The sequence below is a fragment of the Hirundo rustica genome, chromosome 5 (assembly GCF_015227805.2).
Source record: "Hirundo rustica isolate bHirRus1 chromosome 5, bHirRus1.pri.v3, whole genome shotgun sequence".
Taxonomy (NCBI): Eukaryota; Metazoa; Chordata; class Aves; order Passeriformes; family Hirundinidae; genus Hirundo; species Hirundo rustica.
In genome coordinates, this window is record NC_053454.1 from 36993997 (window position 1) to 37007408 (window position 13412).

A 13412-nucleotide genomic window follows, 5' to 3' on the forward strand; every position below is an offset into this window, starting at 1 on the left:
TTGCATGGAATATCTCTAAGCAGTAAAATTCAATGTTGCTGCAAATGTGGATTAGCCTTAATTCTGATAACTGATAAAGCAAGTGATGTCATGATCATTAAAGTTTGTGGATCTTGTCCTTTAAAAAAACCCAAGCCTAAGTTGGTACTAGTTCTTAAACTGATAACAAGATTTATCAAATAGGAGTTGGCTTGAATTACTTCACAGTAATTTGCATTTTGACTGTGTATGTAAGTAGACTTGGATGGAATTTAAATATTTAAAAATGCTTATTCTGGGAATAGGTTGTTCACTGTCACATTACTAGTTTTGAAGGTCCTCAGTATCTGTTTTGGGATCTTTTTGCAGATGATTCAGCTCTAGAAGAAAGATTTGTCTCCATGAATTCCTTTGAAAGCACAATGGATGCATTTTAGAGCTCCACAGAAGTCATCTTAGGAGCAAGAACATCGGACTTTGAGGAATAACAGTTCAGAGAGCCCAGAAATTGGTCACTTCTAAAGCCTCTTTGGCCGTACACCTTGGAAATGAATACCATTGAGACAGCAAAGCTTGAGGAGCATATGGAGGGTCAGCCAAATGAGACTTCTAATGGCTACTCACGACCTACTCTCTCAGTCAGTGAAGAGAACAAAAATGGCACTAGCAAACCAAAGGGCTTGTCTAATGGCTTGCGAAAAACAGCAAAGAAGTATCCTGATTACATCCAGATTGCTATGCCTGCTGAATCTAGGAACAAATTCCCTCTGGAATGGTGGAAAACAGGCATTGCCTTTGTCTATGCTCTCTTCAACTTGATTTTAACAACTGTCATGATCACTGTGGTCCATGAGAGAGTACCTCCAAAGGAGCTAAGCCCTCCCTTGCCTGACAAATTTTTTGATTACATTGATCGTGTGAAATGGGCTTTTTCTGTATCAGAAATAAATGGAATGATACTACTTGGATTATGGATAATCCAGTGGTTGTTTCTTAGATACAAGTAAGTTTGGTCATTTCAGGTAGAAGAAATCATACAGTAAAATCTGTGACAATATTGTAGAATAGAGAAGGCAGGAAAATAAAAAAGGGATGGCTTGTTTACAAAATGTTCTAATGTCCATGCCAGATATGAAAATACAAGTTTTCTGATTATTGAATAATGCCTTTGAATTGTTAATTTCTGACACCTATGTTGTACTAGTCAAATTTATTCTAAAATTGGGCTTTTTGAATTGTGTTTACTGACCTGGGGATGTTTAAACTGAGAAAATAATGACAGTGTAAGAAAATCTCTTCCAAATTTGAGGAAGAACCCACTGTCCTCTATAGCTAAACAGAAGTTTTCTCCTGTGTCTTAGTTTGCCTAAGCTATATTTATTTAGGTCAAGAATGTGGTTAGAGTATGAGACTAAAAAGAAAATGTCACCGATTTGAGGAAAACTGCCTGACCACAGCTGTAAGTTAGACTGAGGCCATGTTAAATTGGTGGGAGCTTCACACTAATAAGGAGCTAACAAGACTAAAAGCTGAAGAGGGATGTTTTAATATTTGATTCAGAGAAGTGTATGGTAAAGAGCTGGTGTGGAGCTGCTCTTTCATTTGAAAGATTTAGCTATCTAATGTGGCTAGAGCTCCATAACTGTTGAATATCTTGCGTGTCAATTTTGCACTCAATCTGTTTCCCCCCTTTCCTTACTTTCAGATCAATAGTGGGACGCAGGTTCTTTTTTATAATAGGAACTTTATATCTGTACCGCTGTATTACCATGTATGTTACCACCTTACCTGTGCCTGGAATGCATTTTCAGTGTGCGCCAAAGGTAAGAGTCTTTGCCTCTTGCTTCTTGCCTTAGTCTCTGCATCAGTCCTGATGGCTCCTTAGAACAAATAGTAGATAATGTGTCAGGTATTAGTAAATAACACAAGTTACTTTCAGTTGATGTCTTCAGAAACATAGGTAGTGATAAACCAAAACTTGTGTGGTAACAGAGCCTCAAATTGTTGATGCAGTTGGGTGCTCCTTTTCGGAACATCTTAGGTTGAAATCATACTGCTGCTAAATCAATCAGCTTGCTTCTGAGGTTCAAGTTAATCACTCTTAATACTGTAGCAACATTTTTATGTGGTAAGATACCCAAAGTCAATAGTGCAATTCACGGGCAGATCTGCAAGCTTGTGTTGCTGTATCCCTTTAAAACCCCACACTGTTATGTGCTTTGCCTAGTTTCTCACACTATTTGGTCGAGACCTATTGCAATACCTCAAGTCAGCTGGATGTCTTTGCTTCCTTTTGTCTGCAAAATATGTAGGAATGTGGCTTAAACAAGTTCAGCTGTGTAAATGAACTGATACATATAGAAACATGGATGTGCTAATAGTTTTACAAAAATATTTTTAAAATTTAATGACATTGGAGTTAAGTGGTGACATAAAGGAGTTGTTACTCCCCCTTTAGGTTACTAAAAAGGGGGAGTTGTAGACTTAAAATTCCTTGGAACAAACTCTGTTGTGTTGGCTGTACTGAAATAAAATTATTGCCAGTTTAGTGGGGGGATAAATTTGTCACCACTTGGATAAGATTTCCAGTCTTGAGTTACAGCCTCATGGCTGTTGTCTTCCACATTGCGATAATGTGGGGATATAGTGGACGAATCACTTCTCTTATGAATCAGTGTCTATTTGAAAATGCTTTATTTAACTGCCACTATTGTCCAGATTTAATGGTTTTGTTCTAATAGCTTGGGAATGACTCTGTAGTAGACTGTGTATTGAGGAGTGAGAAGAGGTAATCAAAGGAAAATGCAAATGTCTCTGCTGAAAATGCATTTTGCTAGTATTAAACCAGGATGAATTATTTGAACTCTGGAGAAACACTTGATGATAATTCGTCTGGATTTCTTTTGTCAAATGTGAATATTTTTCTAATTATGGAAAACAGTTATCCATTTTTCTTGGTGTTTTTTTTCCTAGAGTTAATTTAAAACAGCCTGATAAAACTGCCTAGTATCGATGAGAAATCAAAAATTGGTCCCAAAACATGCTTTAAAAATGTCTATCTTCCAAATCGAAGTCCTCACTGAGTTTGTAACACAATCTGAAATGAAGTGAGTTTGAGGTTTTTACTCAGTAGAAACACTGGTCAGCTCTGAACAGAATAACAGACTTGGTATGCAAGGTTGTACCAGCTTTTAATGGGTTTCATTCATTCTATCAGCTTCTGTCGTGAGAGATCTGACCTTACAAAATTTTAATTGTAATTTTCAGTGTATTCTACATCTTATCCTCATACAACGCATATTTAAAAACAGCCTGAGAAAGCATAGACAGAATGCTAGTGTTACCAAACTGACCTTTATCACCTGTCAACTTTGAAATGCATGCTTATTTGTTTAAGAGTGAGAGAAACCCAAAGAAAATGAAAATAATTTGTCGTTTTATCCCTGTCTCCCTGACTCTACAAGTGTTTTGGCAAGACATTTACTTGAGTCACTTTTGGTGTATCTTAACACTTATTTTATACTTCTTTCTGGTGTTCTAGTTGAATGGAGACTCTCAGGCAAAGGTTCAGAGAATCCTGCGACTGATTTCTGGTGGTGGTCTATCCATAACTGGATCACACATCCTATGTGGAGACTTCCTGTTTAGTGGGCACACTGTAGTATTAACGCTGGTCTACCTGTTCATCAAAGAGTGTAAGTGATTATATTTCAATGCACTTTCCTATTCATATTTGTTGTACTGAGAAAATTAATGACAAAAGTACGTGTAAAACTACCGCCCTCCAAAAGTTACTAGTCACTTGTACAGACTGTATTTGTAAGGGTTTGAAACACAAATTGAGTGGAAACGGAACTGCGGCTGGAGTAAAGCCATGAAATGGTTACGATTGGAAGGGACCACTGTAGGTTACCTAGCTCAACCTTTCTGCTCAAGCAGAGTTCTCTAGAACGCATTGTGCAGGATTGTGTCCAGACAGTGCTGAGGGAAGAAGGTGCTGCAGTGCTGCATTCTGCCTTAAACAAAAACCACAATATAAAAGAATGTGATAGACTCCAAATCGCAGATTCGAGATGTTCTTTGAACAGTGATTTAAGATGCTGATTATAGTCTGATGATTCTTAGACCTAGGTCTTTCCTGTGATGTGAATACTACTGGGAGAATGGCATTTGTAACTCATCAAAATTACCAGAACAATATTAAGAAAACGTCCTAATAATAGCATTATTGTTTGCCTTGTTTTGTCTGTTGCTATTGTACTTTAATGCTATTCATGTACTCAATTGTACCAGGAAAGATGAAGACAATACAATATTTTCTGGCCTAGTTTCTCCTGTACTTCATACTATAAGGGATTGGAGCAATTTTATCATACAAATTTTTGAAATAAGCTCTTTGACTGCTGCCTAATTGTTAGGCATAAGGCATATATTTCACTGAAATTTTGCTCTATGGCTCTATTTCACTGAAATTTTGCTCTAAGAAATGCTTAGCTTTCTTTTTTTTACCTCCCATACAATGATCAAAATGTTATCTGAACCAGGGCATATGCCCTATAATTGCTCTGAATTAGAGGCTGCTTATGACAGTCTTTCTTGCCCTTCTAGTAACATGTCTTTGGGGTAAGATGCTTTCTGAGGTTTTTATATCTGGCTTAGTGGAGTTTTTGCCCTACTCTTCTCTTCCTTTCATACTCTACCATTTTTTCACTTATTCTCTGCACACCACATTTTTCACCAGAATAGTTCTTCATATTTTTAGTATTTTTAGCCTTGGTATGTCTGTCTTGCTCAATGCTGTTTTCATCAGCTTCTTGAGATTACTTGGGTTCTTATCTTAGGAAAAAAATCAGTAGGTGGAGATCTGTCTGCAGTGTTTTGGGGAGATTTTAAAGAATTTATTGTTCTGACACTTGCACCAAAAGGTGGCCCCATAGTTACTTTGCACAGGCCTCTGAGAGCCTGCTGGGTAGGCTTGTTGAGATCAGTAACTTTTCTGCTGGTATGGTGTGGAAGTAAAGGCTGACCATTGCCCCACAATGCAAGACGTGCCAAAACCTCCTGCTGTGAGTGAAATGAGGCCAGTTAGCCTGTCAGAAGTTATGAATGGTCGTTGACACTCAGAGCATTTTTCAGTGGGGAAAGAAATACAGGAGAACTTTTCCACTGAAGGGGCTAAAATGCATTTTGAATAGCTTCACTTCCATTTTTAAAATCTTTCATTAAAGGGTATAAATTCACATAATGTCCTTTTCTGTAGAGTGTATTTTGTTTCACAGAACTGAGGCGTCATGAAATGAGTTAAAACTTAACAATTAAAATGAGTGGTTTTTTCTGTTTCATTTGTGATCTCTGCTCAGGTTGTATCAATTCTTGAGACTTGAGTTTACTCAGCTATAGACTGCAAAAAGATTAAATGCACTTTGGTTATTTAACTTGGGTGTACGTTTTAACCTCAGTTTTGTCTCTTCCTCTGCATCCCAAAACCTAGAAATGATTTAACTGGAAAACCTAATTTGACTAGAAAATGGGTGGCAGTGTTGTCTTGTGCTCACTTTAAAAAGAGCAGATCAGTAAGTTTGCATAATTAATTATGTAGATTCATACAAATCAAAGCAGGGGGTCTGTATCAGTGTGATATGAGTTATATTTTCAAATTTAGTAGCCTTAAATTAATTTTTTTATATTTCCCCTTCCTTTTTTGAATCATTAGAATAACAGAGATGGCTTTTTGCTGTGTTTTTTTTTCCCTGTCACCTCCCTGTCTCACAGATTCACCACGTCATTTCTGGTGGTATCACTTAATCTGCTGGCTGATGAGTGCTGCTGGCATCATTTGTATCCTGGTTGCTCATGAACACTATACTGTAGATGTCATCATTGCCTACTATATCACCACGCGGCTCTTCTGGTGGTACCACTCAATGGCTAATGAAAAGGTGTGTGGCAAATACCTTCACAATCAATGTGTAACCTGCGCTTGTTAAAATTGCCGAAAGGTGAAAGTTAATTCTTCATTTTAGAATAAAAATAGATGTTCCGTATTGAAGTTTAAACAGAATGGGCAAGGAGTTTCACTTCATTGTTAAGTAAATAATATTAATTTGTCTTAAAAGTACTTTTTGAGCTTTTGAGGTTTTAATGCTGTAGCCCTTTGTCTCAGCTTATGAATAAGCAGTAGTTGAGTAATAAAATTTCCAGCCAACGGAAATTACCTAGATAGTCCTACAATTCTAGCGGCAATTCTTGTGTAAATGTCATTAAAAGAACACTGTTCAGAAGGTTCCTGCTGCTGTTGTTTCAACACCACTTTCAAGTAGACGCATAGCTCTTAAACCCATTTAATCTAATTCTCAACTATTACTCATCAGTAACATGACATGCCTGAAAGCAGTCATATTAAAAAAGGCTTGAGTGCTTGTTGCCCCAAATTTTGCAGAGCAACAAAGCATCCCTTTGTGGTAAAGTTGCTCAGTGTGTAGTATGCATTTGGACTATAATGTCTATCTCAATTCTTTGTTTTCTAGGCTAAATACTCACTGTCTTTGCAGAAATGCATGCAAATGCATTGCATAAATGCATGCAAATGCATTGCATTTCTGCTGTTGTCTTGATTAATTGTAATTGACTATAAGCCTTTAAACTGACAGTTGCCTTTTCCTCTTTACATGCTTGTTCCAATACAGACTTTAAAGGTGTCTTCACAGACGAATTTTCTCTCTCGAGCGTGGTGGTATCCAATATTTTATTTCTTCGAGAAGAATGTGCAAGGCTCTGTTCCTTGCAGTTTTTCCTGGCCGATATCTTGGCCTCCCAGCTGCTTCAAATCTTCATGCAAAAAGTATTCACGGGTTCAGAAGACAGGAGAGGACAATGAAAAATCTACCTGAAGAAAAGAAGGAAAGCATCTGCTCTGTTTTTTTCATTTTTGTTTTTTTTTTTTTTTTTACCAAAACGTTAATGCTGTAACCAAAGTTCTTAAGAAGACTGTAACTGAAGTGGACCAAGCTTCTGTGCAATTGATGGAAAGACAGTTGTAGATGCATTTATTACATTTCAGATGTTTTCCTCATCAGGCTCTTCAGACCTGTTCTACTCTTCAGTGCTAATGAAATGCACCACTGATGGGATTTTTTTATTAAAGAAAAAATGGAGCAGGACTTTGCTGTATTAAGGAGATAGAGGTGCCAAAGACCACAGTAACACTTCCATTACTATCACTCATCCACAGAAGCACCCAAAAGTCTCATCTTCAGATCTCTGGAGTGTGCGTATGGGCAAAAACATGCTAAAATGTAAAGGCATGATATTGGTGTATTGAGGTGTATAAAAAAAAATAACACAATTGTGGGAAGTGGTTTGTTGCATTATTCTTGCTAATGAAGGTAAGGCCTTTGTGCAACTGGTACAGCTGGAAGCGAGTCTGACTTTTTTACACACTGCGGGTAGGAATATCTTACGACCCAAAAATACTGCTTAACACCATTAACTCCCATGTATTCTACTATATACCAGTTTTTACATTTTTATTAGTAATTTTATATTTAAACAGTTGTGCTACCTGATGAATTTGCAAATTAGAAATAGCTGCTAACATCAGAGCTCAAGGAGCCTAAAATTTTATCTTTAATAGTTTCAATAGGGACACAGTTTCAACATCTAAATCTTGAATTGCAGCTGGCTTGTGTGTATAGATCTACAGTGCCTGTCAGTGTATATAGATGCATATATACACAAAAGCACACACCGTAAACAAAATTATTTACTGGGAAGAGTGATAATAGAGTTTTTGATGCAGGCAAAAGTTGTTCAGCTCTCACCTGCTTGAGGGAATGCAAGGCCAGGTCCAGAATGGGGCTACGTCTGAAATAAATGTTTTAATTTGAGTAACAATCTCTTGCTGAAGCTATCTAGCAGGTTTGCTTGGGAGCTGTAATTCTCCATTGAATTTCTTTTTTCTGTCTTTTACCTCTTGACACATGTTTCTTACTTACTTTGTGACTTACTTTAAAAAAACAACCAAACAAAAAAGTGCTGAGGTGAAATACCTACAACAGCATTCTTCAGTTACATCCTAAAATAATTTCATATTAAATTACACTGTGCTAGAACTCAAATGTAGATTCCCTTCTTTCCCCAGGGTTTCAGTCCAGCTAAAATGGCCATTTAAACAAATTGGCTGAGAATGGGGGATATTACCATGGGGTATTACCAGCTACCTGTTTCTTGTTGGTTTATGTTGCCTTGTATTGTTGTGAAAGCAAAGTAGAAAATTAGCGCATAATGTTTAGCCACTTTTATTCTGTATTACTTTCTGCAATTAACTCAATATTATTTTCAGATCTTCAGTAAAGCCTAATGAAAATACAGAACTGCATTAAATGTTGAGGTGATACTAATATAAACAAAATGCTGCATATTTTAAGAATGTCTTGAACTGAGTGACAAGTGTGAACACAATTTAAATAATGACAACTTCAGTTAAAGTTATAAAATGAAATACAGAGTATTCAAATATTATAATTTTCAGTTAAGGGGATCATTGCTCTGAGTTGTACATGAGAATATTTTTGATGTACATTTCAAATATTTTTGTGCATTATCAAAATAATACAATAAAAAGTGCTCCTTTCAATACATTTTTGGAAAAAATTAGTTAAGAAAGATTCTGCTGATGTTTGGTTTTGTTATTTAAAATGAGTTTAGTAGATTCTGATAATATGCCCCTGAAGTTGTGTCTGTGGGCATTATCTGTGCTTTCATTTGCTTGCTTCTAGCAGACCTTGAACAGCAAAAAAACAGTATCAGAAAACTTTTGAATTCTTTTTCTTTATCATATCAATTAATCTGTTCAACACCAGTCAATAGGTCTCCCAAGGTACTTGTTATATCAGTAATATTTCATGGGTCATAATTTTTAAGCTAAAATCCAAGCTTTGTGATACCTTAAATATGGTCATGTTAATCCACTTGTAGTAATATTATCTTTTATGAGTTATGAATGGATTTCATTAGTGGTCACCATGCCTTGAAATAGCATGATGAAAAGCATTACCGAAGGAGCTTAAGCAGTGGTTTTCATCTGGTGGCTGAGAAATAAACACTTTGATAGTCTAGATATCTAATTGTCTGCATAACCACCATCATGCCTCAGTGGGATTTCTGTAATAGATCTGCATAGCAGATCTTTGTGGAGGATAAGGTGTTTGGGGTTTTTTACACTTACTCCTGTTTCTGACAGGAAAAAAAAGTGAAAGTGATAAAAGTCTCTACTTGGTTCTGTTTTGTTGGGCTTTGTGAGCTTTCATTCTAGTGCTGAATTTGTTAGAGACTCCTATTGTAATACAAAAGGAAGGCTTAAGTAGCAGCTCTGGCTCAAAATACTTGATTTCTGTTCTGGCTCAGTCCTCCCTTAAGTGCTTAATATTTATCCATTGGATGAAAGCTCTCAAAGGAGTATGTGTGCTTGTTTAATTAGCAGAAAGCCCTAATTCTGTACGCTCTCAATAGTTTTTAATTGCTTTTACAAACTTGGATGGTGTAGCTGTATTTAACAACTCTTTGGACCTATATGTAAGGTGATAAAACAGGGTAAGTAATGGTACATTCTAGTTCTTACTGCTATAGTACTTTTTCCAATTCAAACCACAACTGCTACATAAAAATTACTAATTTTAACATCTTGATCATTGTATGCAAATATATACGTAGCTTAAACTATAGTTTCATCCTAAGAGGCAAGAGATTGCAGTAGGTAAAAAGGAAAAACTTGGTCTTTGCTTAGGCCTACAATCAGTAGTAGTGATCAGTATATTATTTGTTCTGTACATACCCAGTACTTTGCAGTGTGTCACTGATTACTTTTTCCTAGTTACAGTAATATTTCTCAGATGTCACATGAGTTGCCTCTTGACTGTGACTACAGCATGCTCCTCTTGACTGAAGAGCATTTACATGTTGAACTTTATAGACAATTTAAAAAACACTCCATTTGTACACCTGACCTATCAGTATGACTTAAATGCTGATGGGCTTTCTTGAAATGCCTAATGTGAATTTAAAAATGGATTTAAAGTGTTAACTTGAGCATTTAAAGAAACGTGCTGCTAAGCGGCCATGCTACAGATGCTTCCTTCTGATACCAGAAATTGTTAATGTCTACTTGAATGCACTGTAAATGGACACCTTTTTGGGTACGTGCTCAGCACTCCCGTGTGGACAGAAATGGTACTGACTGTTAATCATCCTTCACTGCTGTTCTCTTGAAAGATCGCTACAGGTGGCGTAGCAGCCAGAATAGCTGTGCTAAACATTGCTATAAACCCTAGTACTGGATTTGTTGCCCTCCTTAGGAATCGGTTGGGAGAGAAGGAGACTAAACAAAGTTCATGTTAAAATACACTACCTTCATGTAATAGAGAAATAAAGCTCAGCAACAGAGATAGGACTGGGAAGTCTTAAAAGAGATGAGAAACCATTCTCTTAATTGGATTATTGCAAATCCACTTACCAGGGTCTTAAATCAGAATCTGTTCAATCTATGGCTTTCTCATATCCGTAGTATCTGGCTAGACAGTTTATCCTAAGTTGTTTGGTACTAACCCAAATTCTTTTTCTCATTTCATTAGATGGGATTTACTGTTCTAGAGACAGATCCATTAACTTCAGTGCAAGGTGAAGTTTTTCCGTTAGCTTCAAATAAACTTTCCCATAGCTCTTTGTTGGTTTTTATTTGTTTGTGGGGAACTTTTTTTAAAATACGTTAAGTCTTGAATCTTATATTATTTGTGGGGTAATTTTGAAAATGGTTCCAAGCTGCCAGCTGGACTGGAACCATTTTGTGTTGTTGGCAGATCTAATAGTTGTGGAGCTCCATTGTCATATTGATATTTTTTACAATATAGATGTTTTGGATGTACCTAGAACTCTTATACAGGTGCACAAAATTAGTGATGCTATAAGATTGAACACTTCTGTATTGAAGTGTTCTGTTCTAGGCATTGTAAAATCAATGTCTTAAATTCAGTTACTGAGAATAGGGATCTTAAAAGTAAATACTCCTATTAGGCATCCTTCTAATGAGTAGCATGCCATTAAAATAACTTCACTTGTAAGTAAAGTTTATGTGCCACTTTATGATGCTTCTTAGAATCCAGAGGGAAGTGCTGTGAAACAGAGAATAGAGACAAAGGCATTTGTTGTAGTATTTATAAGGAAAATAAAGTGAAAATGCTGAAGTAGATGATCATATATTGCTTTTTGCATGAAATTCAGCTAAAACTATACCTAATTTCTAAGAAGCATAGATTTAAATTGTGTAATAGTTCTGCAAATAAAAAAACCAAAACCCAGACCTATAAGGAAGCAGCAGTATTAAGCACATCATTCTGTGGTACAGCTATGTATCTGCTGGCTCTCATCCATAACTTAAAATATGAAACCAAAACCCAACTCTGTGCGAGATGCTTGGAGATTAAAGTACTTAAGTATTATTAGCAGATTTTTATAAGTTGTTCCTACAAACTGTCACTAATTGTTTCTAAAACAAGAACAAAGAGCTGCAATTCTTAAAACACTGAAGCTTTTTTCTAGTTGGCTTCAGTTTCCATGGATTTAATCATATGATTAAATCTTATTAACATAGAAAGCAGCACATAAGAATGTCAGGCTAGATACAGGTGTAGTTCATATATTGCGGGGAAACTTGCCAGTTCTGAATTCATCTTTCCTGACTAAACACTCAATGCCTGGATGATGTTTAAAAACAATGTAACAGTATTGTGCAGTTTCTAATGTGCATATGAAATACTGGTGTTGAGGGTTCCTTCTTTCTACTGTAAATCAGTGGTTAAAAACTGCAAAGATCTGACTTTTTTCAGTGAAAATTTTTTAATTGCAAAGGACTTGGAGTTGAGCAAATAGCTAGCTGTTTGTTTTCTGTGGCTCTTGGCTGTGTACTAACCTTTAAGATGCAAGCTAGGTAGGAGGAGAGGGCAGACCACTTCTTACTAGGAGGAACAATGTGTGATTTTTTTGAATTAAAATTATATTGGCTGCATGTTATATGCAATCTTATCTGTACTACAGTTGAAAAAAGATGCCCTATTATGCTATTATAGTGTTTGCACTTTTTCAGTGATTCTGTAGTGGTTGACCCAGTTCTTCTGCTGGGTAAGGAGTGAGTGTTTTTGTCCTTTACTTGCTGTCTGTATGGTTAAAAACAACTGGTTTTAGTTCTGGTAAATGTCTGGTAAAATAGAAAAAATCGCAGATTCCTTGGATGCAGTATCTAAGGTGTTTTAAAGTGTCTGCATGAGTTTCTTCTAGGAGAAACATTCTTCTTTCAAGCTGTGCCCAAATAATAATGTCAGCTCTTGTGTTTTCTTTCAGCATGATACGGTCTTTAGGAGGTTAGCATTTGTGACACTACAAAGAATTACTGCTGAAGAATCTCCTTTTTGCCAATTGAGATCAATTTTCAAACATATCTTTGCTGAAATATGTTTGAAGATGACTTTTGGGTGTTTTTTTTTTTTTTTTTTTTTTTTTAATTAAGAGAAAAGGCAGTCAGAAATGAATCTGAAATAAAAGCATCTCAAGCAGTTGGGGCCAGACACCATGCAGGCACAGGGGTGTGGAAGGGAGTTTCTCTGGCATAAGCAATATTGGATTCAGTGCACAGCAGCTTCCCTAGGAAGGCAAACCAGGTTGTACTTGTACTGTACAGGTGGCTGTGAGCCATCTTTACCTGTCCTTTTGGGCTTCTTTCGGACTGGTAGTGAGGTACTAAAGGTGGCAATAGTGAAAAAGTTAAGGTCACTTACAAATTAAAGCTATAAATGGGGCTGAAAAGACAGATCTCTGTAAAACCAGTCATCAGAGAGCTGCATTCCAATTCGACAAAACACAGAATTTGGTGTTACTTCAGGTGTGTCGCATTTAAGATGAGTGGGACTGCTTGCCTTCTAAATTTTTTTTCTTCACTAAAGATGGTAGGTATGCTGAGAATGCCAAGAGGAAATTTATCTCTCTGCTTACTTTTACCTCTACCACTGAAGTGTTAAACAATGAACCTTAAACAATATTACAAAACTCGAACCCCCTCTTAACATTTTGAGTAACTTAGCAGTGCTTTGTTACTTCTGTGAAAACTGGGTTTGCATTCCACTTTTTTCAGTTTGTTGCCATTCAAAATGCTGCGTATGCTGAAGCCTGTGTTGCTTTAGGCTCTCTGTCTAACTACATCTACTAGTTATCTTTTCTAAATGGCTCAGTACGGAAGAGTAGGATTTAAATTTGAGAAGGCCTCACAATTAACCCTAAAGCTAGAAGGCATTCTTGTCAGACTTGTCTTTGCACAATTAGTACATAAAAATGATACCAAGTTTCAAAATTTAATGTGCTAGGACATACTTCTTTTCCCTCAGGAATCA

At 36.4% G+C, this 13412-nt stretch overlaps 1 protein-coding gene across 4 annotated transcripts in view; it reads left to right on the forward strand.

Annotated features, from left to right (window-relative positions):
- Positions 1-6925, forward strand: part of SGMS2 (sphingomyelin synthase 2) — a 32233-nt gene extending 25308 nt beyond the window's left edge. For all 4 annotated transcript variants that reach the window (XM_040065018.2, XM_040065019.2, XM_040065024.2 and 1 more), the window contains 5 exons: positions 349-982; positions 1685-1802; positions 3521-3674; positions 5752-5918; positions 6666-6925. In XM_040065018.2, coding sequence (XP_039920952.1) covers positions 528-982; positions 1685-1802; positions 3521-3674; positions 5752-5918; positions 6666-6869 — 1098 coding nt within the window. In that variant the 5' untranslated portion in view covers positions 349-527 and the 3' untranslated portion in view covers positions 6870-6925. The remainder of the gene's footprint in view (positions 1-348; positions 983-1684; positions 1803-3520; positions 3675-5751; positions 5919-6665) is intronic.
- The last annotated feature ends 6487 nt before the right edge of the window (positions 6926-13412 follow it).